The sequence below is a fragment of the Mustela nigripes genome, chromosome 5 (assembly GCF_022355385.1).
Source record: "Mustela nigripes isolate SB6536 chromosome 5, MUSNIG.SB6536, whole genome shotgun sequence".
Classification (NCBI taxonomy): Eukaryota; Metazoa; Chordata; class Mammalia; order Carnivora; family Mustelidae; genus Mustela; species Mustela nigripes.
Genome location: NC_081561.1, coordinates 116454745 through 116468495, shown reverse-complemented (window position 1 = coordinate 116468495; position 13751 = coordinate 116454745). Strand labels below are relative to the sequence as shown.

General features: G+C 38.1%; 1 protein-coding gene across 6 annotated transcripts in view; it reads right to left on the bottom strand.

Annotated features, from left to right (window-relative positions):
• KLHL32 (kelch like family member 32) overlaps positions 1 to 13751 on the bottom strand; it is a 252577-nt gene that overhangs the window by 29979 nt on the left and 208847 nt on the right. For all 6 annotated transcript variants that reach the window (XM_059401086.1, XM_059401087.1, XM_059401089.1 and 3 more), the window contains 2 exons: positions 10493 to 10685; positions 8690 to 8784 (listed from right to left, as the gene is read on the bottom strand). In XM_059401086.1, coding sequence (XP_059257069.1) covers positions 8690 to 8784; positions 10493 to 10685 — 288 coding nt within the window. The remainder of the gene's footprint in view (positions 1 to 8689; positions 8785 to 10492; positions 10686 to 13751) is intronic.

The following is a 13751-nucleotide window of genomic DNA, read 5'->3' as shown; positions in this document are numbered from 1 at the left end:
ATTCAACATTATACTGGAAATCCTAGCCAAAGCAATTATACAAGAAATAAAAAATATCCGAATCAAAAAGGGAGACATAAAATGATCTTTATTTGCAGATGACATGATATTATATGTAGAAAACTCTGACTCCGCCAAAAAAACTGTGAGAGCTAATAAATTCAGTAAGGATATAAGATACAAAATAAATACACAAAAATCAATTGCATTTCTATACATGAACAGCAAACTATCAGAAAGAGAAAATAAGAAAGCAATCCCATTTATCATTGTAGCAAAAAGATTAAAATACCTAGGAATGAAGTGAACCAAGGAGGAGAAAGATCTGTACACTGGACACTATCAGACATTGGTGAAAGAACTGAAGAAGACACAAATAAATAAGAAGCTATGCTTTGCTCCTTGATTGGGAAAATTAATATTATTAAAATGTCCATACTACTGAAAGCAATGTAATCCCTATCATAATTCCAATGGCATTTTTCACAGAAAACGAAAAAAACCTCAAATTTGTATTTGAGTTATTTTTTTGTATGAACCCAAATTTTCAAAGCAATCTTGAGAAAGTGGAACTAAGTTTGAGACATCATACTTTCTGATTTCAACTATATTACAAAGTTATAGTAAATAAAAAAGCATGGTAGAAGCATAGAAATAGACACATAGATCAATGGACCCAAAGAGAGAGCCCAGAAGTAAAGCCACACATATACAGTCAATTAATTTATGACAAAGGAGCCAAGAATAAACAAATGAGAGAAAGAACAGTCTGCTCAATAAAAAGTGTTGGAAAAATTGGACAACCACATACAAAATGATGAAACTGGACATTTATCTTCCACCATACACAAAAATATCAACTCAAAACGGATGAAAGACTGAACATCAGATATGAAACCATAGAAGTCTTAGAAGAAAACAGAAGTAAACTCCTTGTCATTGATCTTGGCAATGACTTTTTGGATTTAATATCAAAAGCAAAAGCAATAAAAGAAAAAATAAATAAGTAGGACTACTTCATGAAACTAAAACTTTTCTACACATCAAAGGAAACGGTCATCAAAATAAAAAGACAAACTATCAGACAGGAGAATATATTTGAATAGCATACATTTGATAAGGGATTAATATCCAAAACATTATAAAGAACTCCTAAAACTCACAGGGGGAAAATGTTTGCTTAATAAAAAGCAGAGTTTCTGAAGAGACATTTTTTCCAGAGACATAAAAATGACCAGCAGGCACATGAATGGGTAAACATCACTGATCATGAGGGAAACAGTAATCAAAGCCACAATAAGATGTTGCCTCACACCTGTTAGAATAGCCGTCAATTAAAAGACAAGAAATAAGTTTTGGTGAGGATATAGAGAAAAGGAAACCCTAATACACCACTGGGAGAAACATAAGTTGGTACAGCCACTATAGAAAACAGTATGGAGGTTTCCTCAAAAAACTAAAAATAAAACTACCATATGATCCAGAATTCCGCTTCTAGGTATATATCTAAAGGAAATGAAACCATTGTCTTGAAAAGATATCTGTGTCCCCATGTTCACTACAGCATTATTTGTAACAGCCAAGACATAGAAACATAGAAACAATATAAATGTCTATCAATGAATGAATGGATAAAGAAAATGTGATCATACACACATGTGTGCACACACATGTACAACAGAATAATACCTGGCCATAAAAAAGAAGGTAATCTGGGACCATGACCGCATTATGATAAGTGAAATAAGGCAGAAAAAGATAAGTACTGTATGATCTCATCTGACAGAGTGGTCAGAAGCAGTGTCTGGGACCTCTAGCCGGCATACTGCCTCAGTGAACCAGGGTCTTTGGCCAGAGTGAGTACCTGTGCTACCAGGAGGCCCTGAGCGAGCTGGCTACTGTGGTCAAAGCACGAAGTGGGAGTTCGCAACGACAGCACCAGTCGGCGGCCAAAGACGACCCAGTCTCCTGAAGTCTCGCCGGCGACCATCCAGGTGACATACCTTCCCTCCAGTCAGAAGAGTAAACGTGCCAAGCACTTCCTTGAACTGAAGAGCTTTAAGGACAACTATAACACCCTGGAAAGTACTCTGTGAGGGGCTGCTGCCGCCGCTGGGACTGCTGCTGCCGCTGGGGCCCCTGGCCTCAGGTCACATGGCTGGTGGGCCCAGGTCTGCTGACCTGCTACAGTGTCCAGAGCTCTTAGGGTTCATTCCTGGAGGATCCTTCTCCAGCTAGTTCTTAGAGCCCATTTCAGGAATTCAGGACTTTATTTTCCCTTGGTAGCACTTTTTTCTGGAGTTGAGTTCAGATGTTTCCATCAATGTTTTCTTAAAAATGCTCACTTCAGGGGCGCCTGGGTGGCTCAGTTAGTTGGACGACTGCCTTCGGCTCGGGTCATGATCCTGGAGTCCCGGGATGGAGTCCCACATCAGGCTCCCAGCTCCATGGGGAGTCTGCTTCTCTCTCTGACCTTCTCCTCGCTCATGTGCTCTCTCTCACTGTCTCTCTCTCAAGTAAATAAATAAAATCTTAAGAAAAAAAAATGTAAAAAAAAAAAAATGCTCACTTCATTTTTATTATAGTTCATCTGTTTTTTTCCCCCTTTTCCAAACTAGAAATAATCCTAAGAGTGAGAGTTGGGAGAGTGTGGACTGGTGTCTTCCGTGTCTGCCCCGTTCTACATAATTTCATGGGGACCATTTGGGTTTGAGACCTCTTCCTCTTTAGAGGCGGTTGAAAGATGAACGCAAGGATCTGCCTTTGGGCTTTCTTTCCATGCTGTCTTGAATAAAGGGAGCGCTGGAGCCTGACCGAATCCCATGCCCCTACGCTTCCTGGGGATGCTGTGGGACAGGGAAGAAGTGTCAGACCAATGCACTGGTCTGACATTCTAGATTATTTAATAAAATGAACAATTTTAAAAGTAAAAATTGTTTTACTGACCCAGGCCCATCTCAGCTTAGACCGTCTCAACAAGGCAAGCCCTGCATAGAAGGCCCTGGAACTCCCAGCCCCATCAGCTGAACTCCATCCAGCTAGCTAAAATTACCAGGCACACACAGTCTACACAGAGCACAAGCATACACAAGACCATTCCTTCAAGTTTAGAAGTAACTATTCTGCCTAATTCAAAACAACAAATACAGAAAGTCGATCAAAATGAAGAGGCAGAAGAATATGCTCCAAATCAAAGAATAAGACAAAACTTCAGAAAACTGTATAGAGATAGCCAATCTACCTGATATGGAGTTCAAAATAATGGTAATAAAAATGCTCCCTGGACAGAAAGAAGAATGGTTAAACTCAGTAAGAACTTCAATAAATAAAAACTATAAAAAAGAACCAATGAGAATTGAAAAATAACTGAAATGAAGTATATACTAAAGGAAATCAACAGTAGATTAGTAGATGCACGATAGATCAGCATTCTGGTAGACTGGTTAGGGGGACGCACTCAAGATGAGCAGCAGAAAGAAAAAAGAATTTCAAAAAGCGAGAATAGTTAAGAGATCTTGGAGACACCTTCAAGTGAACAAATAAATATTCGCCTTACAGGGATCCCAAGAAGAAGAGAATAGAAAGGGGGCAGGAATCTTTTTTTAAAAGACACAAGGGGCGCCTGGGTGGCTCAGTGGGTTAAGCCTCTGCCTTCAGCTCAGGTCAGCTCGGGTCATGATCTCAGGGTCCTGGGATCTAGTCCCACATTAGGCTCTCTGCTCAGCAGGGAGCCTGCTTCCCCCTCTCTCTCTGCCTGCCTCTCTGCCTACTTGTGATCTCTCTCTCTCTGTCAAATAAGTAAATAAAATCGTCAATAAATAAATAAATACATAAATAAATAAATAACTTTTAAAAAGACACAATAGTTGAATACTTCCTTAACCTGAAGAAGGAAACATGAGATGAACCCAAAGAGGTCAGTACCAGGATACATAATAATTAAAATATCAAAGATTTAAAATAAACAGCAAATTTTCAAAACAGGTAGGCAGAAGCAACTATTTATGTAAAAGGAAAACATTAGAAGGCTATCAGTTGACTTTTCAGTAGAAAATTTGTAGGCAGTAAGAGAGTAACATGATAGATTCAAAGTACTGAAAAGAAAAAACCTACAACCAAGAATACTCCACCTGGCAAGGTTACCATTCAAAATTGAGATGAGATAGTTTCCCAGACAAACAGAAGTTAAGAGTTCTTCACCACCAAACCACCCTTATAAGAAACATTAAAAGGACTTAAGTGGAAGAGGCCGTAATTAGAATAAAACTATGAAAGGAAAAAAAATGCAATAGGTATACAGAAAGGCAGTAGGGTAATCATTAATAAAGCTAAATGAAGGTTAAAATGCACAAGTAGTAAAAGAGCATCTGAGTTTACAAGTGACTTCTACCAAACATTTAAAGAATCATTATTCCCTAATCTCTTCAAACTATTCTTAAAAGTAGAAGAGGAATGAAAACTTCCAAATATATTCTAGAAGGCCAGCATTATCCTGATACCAAAACCAGACAAAGACAGTACAAAGAAAGAAAACTACAGGCCAATATCCATGATACCTCTCAACAAAAGATGGAGTGCCTGGGTGGCTCAGCTGGTTGAGCACCTAACTCTTGGTTTCAGCTCAGGTCACAATCTCAGGGTCATGGGACTGAGCCTTTTGTTGGGCTCTGCACTAGGTGTGGAGTCTGCTGGAGATCTCTCTTCCTCTCCCTCTGTCCCACTCCACACCCCCTTTTTCTCTTTCTCTCTCAAATAAGCAAATCTTAAAAAAAAAAAAAAAAAAACTCACTAAAAGTTTAGCAAACCGAATTCAGCAATGCAATAAAAAAAGATTTATCATAATCAAGAGGGATTTATTCAGGGGAGCATGGATGATTCAGTATTTGCAAATCAATCATCATGATACACCACATTAACAAGATGAAGGATTAAAAATCATATGATTATCTCAATAGATGCAGAACAAGCATTTGACAAAATTCAACATCCTTTCATGATAAAAACTCTCAACAAAGTGTATTTAGAGAGAACGTACCTCAACATAATAAAAGCCATATATTACAAACCCACAGTTAACATCAATCTCAATGTGGAAAAACTGATAACTTTTCCTCTTGATCAGAATCAAAACAAGGATGTCTACTCTTGTCACTTCTATTCAACATAAGAATCAAAGCCCTAGACACAGCAATTAGAAAAGAAATAAAAGGCATCCAAGTTGGTAAGGAAGAATTTAAGCTGTCTCTATTTGCATATGACATGATACCATACATAGAAAACTCTAAAGACTCTACCAAAAAAACTATTAAAACTGATCAATGAATTCAGTAGGGTCACAAAATACAAAATAAATACACAAAAATTTTTTGCATTTCTAGACACCAATAATAAAGTAGCAGAACAGAAATTAAGCAGACAATTCCATTAACAATTAAACAAAAAGGAATAAAATATCTAGAAATAAACTTAACCAAAAAGATACAAGACCTGTACTCTGAAAACTATAAAATGCTAATAAAGAAGAATGATGGTATCATAAACAAATGGAAAGATACACCATGTTAATGGATTGGAAGAATTGAGATCATTAAAATGTCTATATTGCCCAAAGCAATCTATAGATTCAATGCAGTCCTATCAAAAAACCAACAGCATTATTCACAGAAGTAGACCAAGAATACTAAAATTTGTATGGAACCCCACAGAAGACCTCTAACAGCAAAAGCAATTTTACAAAGGAAGAACAAAACTGGAAGTATCACAATCCTAAATTTCAAGATATACTATAAAGCTACAGTAGTCAAAACAGTAGGTAGTGGGACAAAAATAGATACATGGATCAATGCAAAAGGATAGAAAATCCAGAAATAAACTCACATTCACAAGGTCAATTAATCTATGACAAAGGAGACAAGAACATACAATGCAGAAAAGACAGTCTCTTCAATAAATGGTGTTGGGAAAACTGGACAGCTACATGCAAAATGAACGAACCTGGGCCACTTACCTCACACACACAAAAATAAATTCAAAATGCACTAAAGACCTAAATGTGTGACCTGAAACCATAAACTCCTAAAAGAAAACATAGGCAGAACAATACATTACATGTTAATTTAAAAAAAAAAAAAAAACATAAGCAGTAATCTCTTTAGACACTGGCCTTAACAACTTTTTTTTTATATATATGTTTTCTCAAGCAAAGGAAACAAAAGTAAAAATAAACTATTGTGACTATACCAAAAAAAAAGAGTTTTGCACAGTGAAGGAAACCATCAACAAAATGGAAATGCAACCCAGTGAATGGAAAAAGATATTTGCAAATGATATATCTGACAGGACTTAATATGCAAAATATGTAAAGAACTTACACAGCTCAACATCAAAAAACAGCAAAAAATTTGATTAAAAAATGAGTGGGTGAAGAACCTGAACAGACATTTTTCCAACAAAGATGTATATATGGCCAATAGACACATGAAGAAATGCTCAACATTCCTAATCATCATATATCTATATCTATATCTATATCTATCTATCTATATAAAATGGAATATTAGTCATAAAAAATGAGATCTTGCCATTTGTGACATTATGGATGGACCTAGAGAATATTATGCTAAGTGAAATAAGTCAGAGAAAGACATATATCATATGATTTCACTTATATGTAAAATCTAAAAAAAAAAAAAACAAAACAAACAAAGAAAGAAAGGGACTTACAAATACAAAGACCAAACTGATAGTTTCCAGAGGGAAGGTGGGTGAGTGGAATGTGCAAGATGGGTGAAGGGAAATGGGACATACAGTCTTCCAGTTATGGACTATGCAGTCACAGGGATAAAAGGCACAGCAGAGGGAATACAGTCAATGATATTGTAATAACGTTGTATGGTGACACATGGTAGTCAGCACCGTGGTGAGCACAGCACAATGAATAGACTTGTTGAATCACTATGCTATATACCTGAAGCTACTGTTGTACTGTATTTCACATAGAATTCAATAAAAAAGAAGATACAAACCTCCACTTATAAGAAAAATAAATCCTGGGGATGTAATGTACAGCACAGTGATGACAGTTACCCATACTGCATTAAATATTTGGAAGTTGCTAAGAGAATAGATTTTAAAAGTTCTCATCACAAACAGAAAAAACTTCTGTAACTATGTCGGGTTATGGATGTCAACTAAACTTACTTTGGTAATCAATTAGCAATATATACATATATAACATTTTTTGTATACCTTGAATTAATAATACAATATTAAATGTTAATAATATCTCAATAAACTTAAAAAAACCCCACTCTATCTTATTGAATCCAGAACTCACATCCATTAGGGCCAGCTTGTTTATTATGTTGTTCATACTTAGGCTATCCATTCATACTTAGGCTATCCTTGCAGATTTAGATCTAGTTAAGAGAAGTATATTAAATACCCAGACAAACCTCTGGCAAGAGAAATCAAGAGAAGAAAAAATAATCAATATTATGAAAACAATAGGGGATATAACTAAGTGGTAACAAAACAACTATATGGTAGCATTTTTTAAAAATTTTATTTATTTATTTGACAGAGAGAGAGAGTGTGCATAATCAGGGGGAAAGAGAGAAGCAGGCTCCCCACAGAGCAGGGGAGCCCGATGTGGGACTAGATACCAGGACCCTGGAATCATGATCTGAGCCAAAGGCCGTCGCTTAACCAACTGAACCACCCAGGTGCCCTATGCCAACAATTTTGAAAACTGGGACAACATGGAAAAGTTTTTGAGAATATATATATATACCTTATGAGATGTAACTGAAGAAAAAATTAAAATCTTGAATAGTCCTGTGACATTAAAAATAATGAAGCAGTGGTTAAAAAAATCTTCCCTAAAGGTGAGGTTAGATAATAATGGTAATTTTAAGGATAGATTTTTCTGGACATCAAGGGGTAAATCAGGCCTAATATATGTCAACACATTATCAGAGAGCCCATAAAACAGAGGAACAACTATGGTAACAATTGTAAAAAATAAAATAATAAGACCTTGAATACGTGTATCAACAAAAGCTATCACTGTTCTGAAAAGCTCAGCAGGCACCTGCCTCACCTATGCTCCTCACAGGCTGCTGTGCCAAGGCTATTGTCTGGGGGCACAGGCTCTCTCCATCAGACTAATCATAAACCCCTACTGCTCCCAATTTCTGCCAGGAAGGAAGAACACCTTCGTAGGTGGGACTTTCTGGAATGAACAAATTGTGGTACAAAAAATAAAGCAACTGTGTGGGAAGGAGGCATTTGTAAAGTTTTGGGAGCGTGATGGTACTACTGCTAAAACTTTCTAGATTTTTTTTTTTTTTTTTTGGTTTATGAGAAAAAGAAAGTTATCCCACTTTCCCCATTTCCAGGATAGTATCATATATACTTTATTTTTTATTTTTATGTTATCTATTTATTCATTAATCATATAGATTTTCAAAGCTTCCCCCTCCCCCCATCTTTATTTTCACTAGGGCTCCATCATTTCTTAGGTGTCATTTTTAGGAAGCAGGATGAAGTTTAGTGTCTAAACACGCTGCACAAAGGGAATTCAAACCTTTTCCTACATGTACACAGCTCTTCCTTCAGTAGCAGCACTGCACAAAGTGACCTCACTGAACCGCTTGAACAAACTTCAAAAGGAACTTCAACCACTCACCTGGATACAAGCCAGAGGCTCATTTGTCCAAATCGAATATCCACCAACTAAATATATTCTCTCATTATGGACAGCAACTCCAGATTCATTTTGGCCTAAAGTAAAGAGAATTGAATAAAAAGAAAAAAATAAATCCATTTCCTTGCATGTCTTAATTAACCCTTTTGCCACTGAAGGATACAAGTTCCCCCTGTGGCACACTTGTATGCTCCACAGGATTTCTGTGGCAACTAATCACCGCCTCCCAGTACTCAGAGGGAAGAATTAACCATGCGTTCACAGAGAATGAATCTGTGTCAGGTCAGAACCAAGCCAAAACACTTATTCACCAGCCAAGTGGGTAAATATAGCATTAAATACAGCAATAACAAGCAATAACAAAATAAGAGTTCTACGCTCCATTTTATGCCAATTACCTTCAGCTGGTGGAAACAAGGTATATTTTCAAAATGCAAAACAGCTCCATAAATGCTTTTAAAGCAAGCGCTTACATTTGTAAAGTAACAGCTGCAACCCCAAGAAGTCAATAAAGCCGCCAGGCCCCAAGTGTCCTCCAAATGAAGGCAAATGACAGAAAAGATTGATAAAGTTACTAGCCTCCCTTTCTTTACATACACAACCGTTTTAAGACTGTATTAAAGTTCCCGATCTGGGACCAGCCCGGGTAGTCTCTAGATACTGACACGCCAGAATAATGAAAGCTTCCTCTCCCATTTAAAAAAAGAAGACAGAATAACTCACTACCACCTATTCTTTCCTGGAGGCCATCTGAGAGTAAGAGAGTCTCTTTTTATTGATAGGCTGACACCGGATTGACTGTGGTAATAAATAAGCCAGATCCTCCAGCGGACAGAATCGCAGATCCAGGGACGGAGGGACTAAGGTGCCACCACAGAAACTCGGAGAGGATTAAGTACTTGTAGGTGGGCCTTAAAGATCATTTTCACAAAAACAGGAGCTCTGCACAAAGCATCTAACCCCCTCACACTGGGTCCGCGTTTGCTGTTGCCTCCCCAGCAGCAGCTGTGAGGGGCCGAGCGCCCCACTCAGCATACGAAGATGTCCTCAGGGGCCAGTCCAGCCCACCATGTTGAGTGTGTGAATTTCCTATTTGGTAGAGCAGCTTAGAAGGGATCTGGTCACCTGTGAACGTTTACAACGTACGCTGACAAGGGAGAGAAAGTTTTCAACTCCATAAAGAAACTTTATGGGTACATTTTTCACTGCTTTCCTTTTATTCCCTCTTGGGATCAGGAGGGTCCATACCTAGTGTTGCCCTGGGTAATGCTTGAACTGCTCTGTGGCCGGAACCACCACCAAACCCCTATGCCCAGAACTGCTCTAAAATTTAGTTATTAGGAGAATACAGCCAGAAATCGTACCTGACAGTAATAAACAATGAAGACCAGATGCCTGACCTCAAAATAAATAAAAGAGGACTAGAAGTGAAAAGAAAAGAAATATGTTGCTTCTGTAAAGTTATCAATTCCCCCGTTCCTCCTAATCATCTCAAAGTTCCTACGTGCATATTTATTGACAAGAAAGGACCTGACAGACCTCTCTCAGCCAAGTGAGAAGATGCACGAAGGTAACAGAGACCCTGAGAAAATAGCTCAGCCATTTGACTGAGTCACATTTTGTAAGACAAATAATGTCAAGAGACAAATCTTTCCGGTTAATGAACACAAGTTGTTCTGCCATCATGCATTGAAGATAGGGAGGCACTGAAGATGTGTAAGAAAACAAGAGTGGCTATTTCTTGAATCTCTACCTTTCCTGATTTACTTAGTCAAAAGTACTTGCCAGTCAACAGGTTGAAATTACAACGCGTCCACTGGTCAGTGTCTATGTCGTAAGAATCTATATGCCGCACAAGGATCCGGTCGTTGTTGTAGTCCAAGTCATTGCCTCCAAGAACATAAAGCTTTCTTTGAACAGCAGCCATGGAATGGTAGACCCTTCTCTGCAACATAGGGCTACGGCTTATCCATTTATTCTGAGAAAAAATAAATAAATAAATAAATAAATAAATTCAGGTGGACTCTGTTAACAGCAGACCTCTGAAGCAGAAAACAGCAGTGCCTCGTTAAGAGCTGGGACTCTGCTTTGTCTATTCCATTCTACTAGAATGTTGCTTACATATTTTGAAAGGTACAGGCTTCTTGCCTGAAAACAATTATAGAAGAACCATATTTTATATATAGAAGAACCATATATTCCAGCTGTATTTTGCAATGTACAAAGGCATCTCCTCTTGTTTGGGTTGCATTTTATAGGGTATTTGCATTTTATAAGGGAAGCACATGAGAATATAGAAATTTTCATGATGGTTCCCTCACCCAATTGAGAGAACTTACTCATGCAAATTGCTTGAGTGAAAGCACATGACTAGGTGTAATTTTTTTTTTTTTTTTTTTTTTAGGTGTAATGATTTAAGAAAACAGGCTCTGGATCCAGGATGCCCGAGTTTATAACCTTTGTGTGACCTTGAGCAAAGTACTTAACCTCTATGTGCCTATTTCCTCATCTGTAAAGTGGGGAGAGTCATACTGTACCTGAAAGCTTGTTGTGATGATTAAATTAGTTAATACACAACATTTAGAAGAGTGCCACATAATGTCCAATAAACACACACTTTAAAAAAATTATTGTGATAGTAATCACTGGTTACCCAAGGCCTCTACATAAACTAGGGCTAGGGTGATTCTGCTATTCTTTCCAAAATTAACCTCCCAAGATCAATAGAAGAGCAAAGATCTGGTGTCACAACAAAGTCTCATGCTGCCTAGTCCCTTTTTTTTTTTAAGATTTTATTTATTTATTTGATAGACAGAGATCACAAGTAGGCAGAGGCAGGCAGAGAGAGAAGGGGGGGAAGCAGGCTCCCTGCTGAGCAGAGAGCCTGATGTGAGGCTCGATCCCAGAATCCTGGGATCATGACCTAAGCTGAAGGCAGAGGATTAACCCATGGAGCCACCCAGGCGGCCCTGCCTAATCCCTTTTAGCATATTTATAATCATATTGTCTACCAAACTGGGAAAAGTTATTTCTAGGCATACATTTGTTTTGGCAGAAGGCCAAATTTTAAACAACTTTAGGAATGGTGAAACCTCCCCTGTTTGGTTGTAGGTCACGCTCACTAATGAGAATGACAATGCTCAACTCCTCTTCAATATGGCTTCTTTCAAAAATCTAATTTAAAATGCAAAATTAGATGAAAATCAAATACGACCTTAATTTTAAGCCTTAACTAAGCAATGGACAGGTAAGTAAATCTAACCATTTCCTTTGTATATAAACACTAACCTACAGGAGGAATGCAGATTCCTTTTGCCAAGAAAAATTTGGATTTTGATAGAAAGAACATATGATGTTTTTAATACAAAGCGTTTCACCAGTTCACAAAGCTGTAAAAGAATGAGGAAATCGTCACTAAAGGTCCATTCACTAAAGGCATATCTCCTAGCTCATTTCTAATTTCTCTTTTAAAGATAGACTTAAAAAAAGAGTGGTTTGTACAGTTTGAAAGGCTTGCACCTATCTGCTCCCCCTTTTTACAGGTGTCATAAGAATCTCTTTCCAATCAAAAGTCTTCTTTAATAAGATAGCCACACCTTTCTTTCAGATACTCTGTAAAGAAATCTCTTTGATACATTTTACATGAGTGGATTTAACTCAAAACTCTGATGGTGCCTTCCTTAGGTGCTTTCTAGGAGGCAACCCCTTCTGGTATTAGGAATCAACGTTTGCATTAGCAGTCCGGTCCCCTGCCACAGGACTGTGGACGCCATCTGGTTTGTAAAGCCTGCCTACATCCCCTGATTATATCTTTAGCTTCCTTCACTGCCGTGCCTGCCAGGTGAGCCGCCAAGCACTGCAAAGGCAAAGAAACAGAGAGGCCTGGTGGGGTCACTCCTAATAAGCTAGCGTGTGAATACTAATCAGTAGTGGGGAAGCAGAGGTCACCCCAGCCTGCCTGTTGGCAGGTAGCGATGTGCTCTGTGGCAGATGGCAGGCATTATCGACTCTCCACAAAGACCTAGAAGAGAAATAAGCACCAGGGCTGAATGATAGAGTTATTGAGATTCTGAGCAAGATGCAAGCAGATGTGATGTTTGCCAGTACCCACCGTAAACAATATGCCAGCAGAATTTTTAAAAAGAGCATGTGTGTACAAACATGAAACAGAACTCATTTGAGAAATGTTAACACCTTCTTCCTCTTTAACCACGTGTGCACCGAACTCAAGCAACTGCAAATTAATGATCCCTCTTGAGACACCTGGCCCGTGGACATGTGGTCCCTGAAATCTACAGCTTCTAATACATCAGAAAACACACTTGCAAAGAGAGAAACACCTTCATTAAATTCGGAATCAAATGAGGTTGAAATAAAAGGACACCAGATCGACTAAGGTCATCAGGACACACATTTCGTGGCCGACCCTGACCCAGGCTGCCAAAGCCAACCTGTTGTTTCATGTTCCATTATCTCCCGCTGATGAATATTAAATTCCCAGATCAAATCATTTTGGAAGACTGTCATAATCACGAAAAATATTTACATTACCAAAATCATAGAAACGGTAAAGTCCTGAAAACATGTGCCAAGGCCACAGATATTTTGGTAGAAGGAAAAGAGAATAAAAATTGTTCTTTTCTGGGGGACAAAAAACTCATTGAGTGTGGATGGCAAGTGGGCAGAACAAGGCACAGACACCATCAGAATGCTTCCAGCTCAGGCACTAGCTATCAGATGAGAAACATCCTCACACTTTCCAGATACTTCTACTTCAGACTTGTCCTTGACACCCCTCAAAGACATTCTGCCTACACTGAGTTAAGTAAAAGTTATTATTTTATTTGGGAGTAATGAAACGATAAGCATGTTCTCCTCTTGGAATGAGATGCCTTCTGAAAGGACATATAACAGGTCAATCAAAATCCTTTCTTTGGATCCCTCTGAATATGAATAGCCACTTGAGATAATGGGAATAAGGAGCATTTAACTCATCAGCCTATCGCCCCTTTTTTCTACATTATGCAAAACTCTGAAAGAGTTA